Raw genomic sequence first — 2,315 nt, 5'->3', positions numbered from 1 at the left:
CTGTCTATCTTCATGTCCAGAGAATTTAAACAAAAGAGAATGCAGGTAAGTTACAGGTCTAACTTTGTCTTTTTTCTTTTTTTTTTTTTTTTTTTGAGACGGAGTCTCCCTCTGTCACCCAGGCTGGAGTGCAGTCTCTCGAGTAGCTGGGATTACAGGCATGTGCCACCACTTGCAGCTAATTTTTGTATTTTTACTAGAGAAGGGGTTTCGCCATCTTGGCCAGGCTGGTCTGGAACTCCTGTACATATCTAACTTTCTTTATGGCCCAAGACATATGGCCCAAGGCATGGCCTTCTTGCCCAGATAACGCGCTTAATTCACAGACTTCCTGCTCACCATCAAACGCCTCAATTTATAAAACACGGGGGCTGACAGAGGAATGCAAGTTAAGCTCCCTGCTGCCTTGGCACCCTGCTGCCTTGGTGCTATCAATCAGTCCAAGTTCCATTCTATAAAATCGCCCACAAGCCTCGGTTTCTCTCCTGCAGGCTTCCCATGGCCTCCCTTACGATGGATTTTCCTATTTTCGCTAACAACTCTACCTACAACTATCTCGGTAAAAATTCTTTTATCCCAGCATTACCGGCCCAGATAGCAGTCGTTCCCCTGTGACAGAGAGGAATCAGCTTTATGAAATGCAGGGCGAAATCTGGAAATCTAGGGATTTACTGCCAGCCCCAGGAGTTAGGGTGAGGAGACAAGATAAGGCATTAGACACCTGCCTTCCCAAACCTTTGAAGACTCAGGGGGAAACCGGTCCCCTTTGGGAAGAAAACAGAGACTGAGGATCCCACAGATCACAGCTCCTCCCACGCACGAACCCCACACACGAGTGGGGATTCCCCCCATGACCTTTCCATGACCCTCCCCCAATCTTGGGGAGAAGTGGGGCTCCGGGCGCAGAGCTGCCCAGAGAGGGCTCCGAGGTCCGGACCGCAGTCGCCGCGCAGGGACGGGACAGGACGCCCGGGGTCCCGGCTGCCGGCCCAGCCTCACCCTGCAGAGCAGAGCTGCGCCAGAGGGACTCGGGTCCCAGACCCCGGAGCTGACGGCGGGGGAGGCCCAGGTTTCAACGCGGCCGGTGCTGGACGGTTCCAACCAGCCCTTCCCCACTTTTGGGACACTTGACCCCGCACACGCACCATTTCCCGGCTTCCGGGATGTTCCAGGGTACTCCCTCTGCTTCCCGCTGCCAGTGAGGGTCCCAGTGTGACAGAGGCCGCCACGACTTTCCACGGCGTCTCTCAGTGACCGAAGCTAGAGCTGAACTCAGGGGCGTGGAGAAGACGCCGCGGGCTCTTTGAACCTCGCACCCTCTTCCCAGCCGCGCGCCTGATTGACAATTCCTACGACCTCGCCCCATGGCTCTGATTGGATAGGGCTCCAGGTCCAGCCCCTTGGGCACTGAGTGACAGAAGAAGCGATCACGCAGTGCTGAGTAGAGCAGGATGAACGAGTTCCAGGCACAGCCCTGTCCAGAGCTGTGTAATGATCCCTTCCAGGGAACATTTGCATTTATGCAGAATTACCTGCCCGTACTCAGCGGGCCCTTACTGCCTTTTCCTCCTGGAGAAGGAGTCACAAGTGTTTTGCAGGGAATCCCAGACTCAGGGTCCGGTGGAACCATTTCCCTGGCCTTAGAGCAGAGGGAAGCCCAAAGCCACACAGGCCACACTGCAGCAGGAGGGGGGCCTGATGTCCACCAGGCGTCTGGATTTGAGGATGAGACTCTTGGCAGCAAGGTCAAGCCTTCCTCTCTCACCTTGCATCTCGATCTACTCATTTGCAGCCAAGGAAATAAAAACAGGTCAAGAACGGTATTAAAGTATCAAATGTGTGGAAGAACTGAAATCATACGGCAGCAATAAATGAATGAATCAAAACAAAAATGAATCAAAACAGAAAAAAAAAAAGCAAAAACTTGAACTAGTGCAGATAAGCAGCCTGCTGCCCTCATACTTCACAAGCAAACGTCCCATTCAGGAGGCTAAAAATATTCCCAGACTTGGCAGCCAGACTCTTGACTGTTGAAATGGAATTCTAGAGTGAACCAAAACCTGGTGATGAGACTGGGACACTGAAGGATTTGACTGTGGGAGCTCAACATACTTCCCTGTGCCCTCTGCAGTGTGGAAATGCTCCCTCCGTCAAGACGTGCATTTTCACCAGCAGGAGAGTTTCATGTAAAGTTAGTTTAAGGGCCCAGCGCGGTGGCTCACGCCTGTAATCCAGCACTTTGGGAGGCCAAGGCGGGTGGATCACCTGAGGTCACGAGTTGGAGACCAGCCTGGCCAATATGGTGCAACCCCATC

The 2,315-nt window shown here is 53.0% G+C and overlaps 1 protein-coding gene across 2 annotated transcripts in view; it reads right to left on the bottom strand.

Annotated features, from left to right (window-relative positions):
* Positions 1 to 1,260, bottom strand: part of LOC105520812 (zinc finger protein 563) — a 21,185-nt gene extending 19,925 nt beyond the window's left edge. Inside the window, exon 1 of one of the 2 annotated variants that reach the window (XM_011954749.1) lies at positions 1,146 to 1,260. In XM_011954749.1, coding sequence (XP_011810139.1) covers positions 1,146 to 1,148 — 3 coding nt within the window. In that variant the 5' untranslated portion in view covers positions 1,149 to 1,260. The remainder of the gene's footprint in view (positions 1 to 1,145) is intronic. The other variant, XM_011954748.1, reaches the window with a different exon arrangement.
* Positions 1,261 to 2,315: the final 1,055 nt, after the last annotated feature.

The sequence above is a fragment of the Colobus angolensis genome, unplaced genomic scaffold (genome assembly GCF_000951035.1).
Source record: "Colobus angolensis palliatus isolate OR3802 unplaced genomic scaffold, Cang.pa_1.0 Scaffold39, whole genome shotgun sequence".
In the NCBI taxonomy this organism is placed as follows: Eukaryota; Metazoa; Chordata; class Mammalia; order Primates; family Cercopithecidae; genus Colobus; species Colobus angolensis.
Note: the sequence above shows the minus strand (reverse complement) of the source record. Positions and strands in the feature narration are given on the sequence as shown.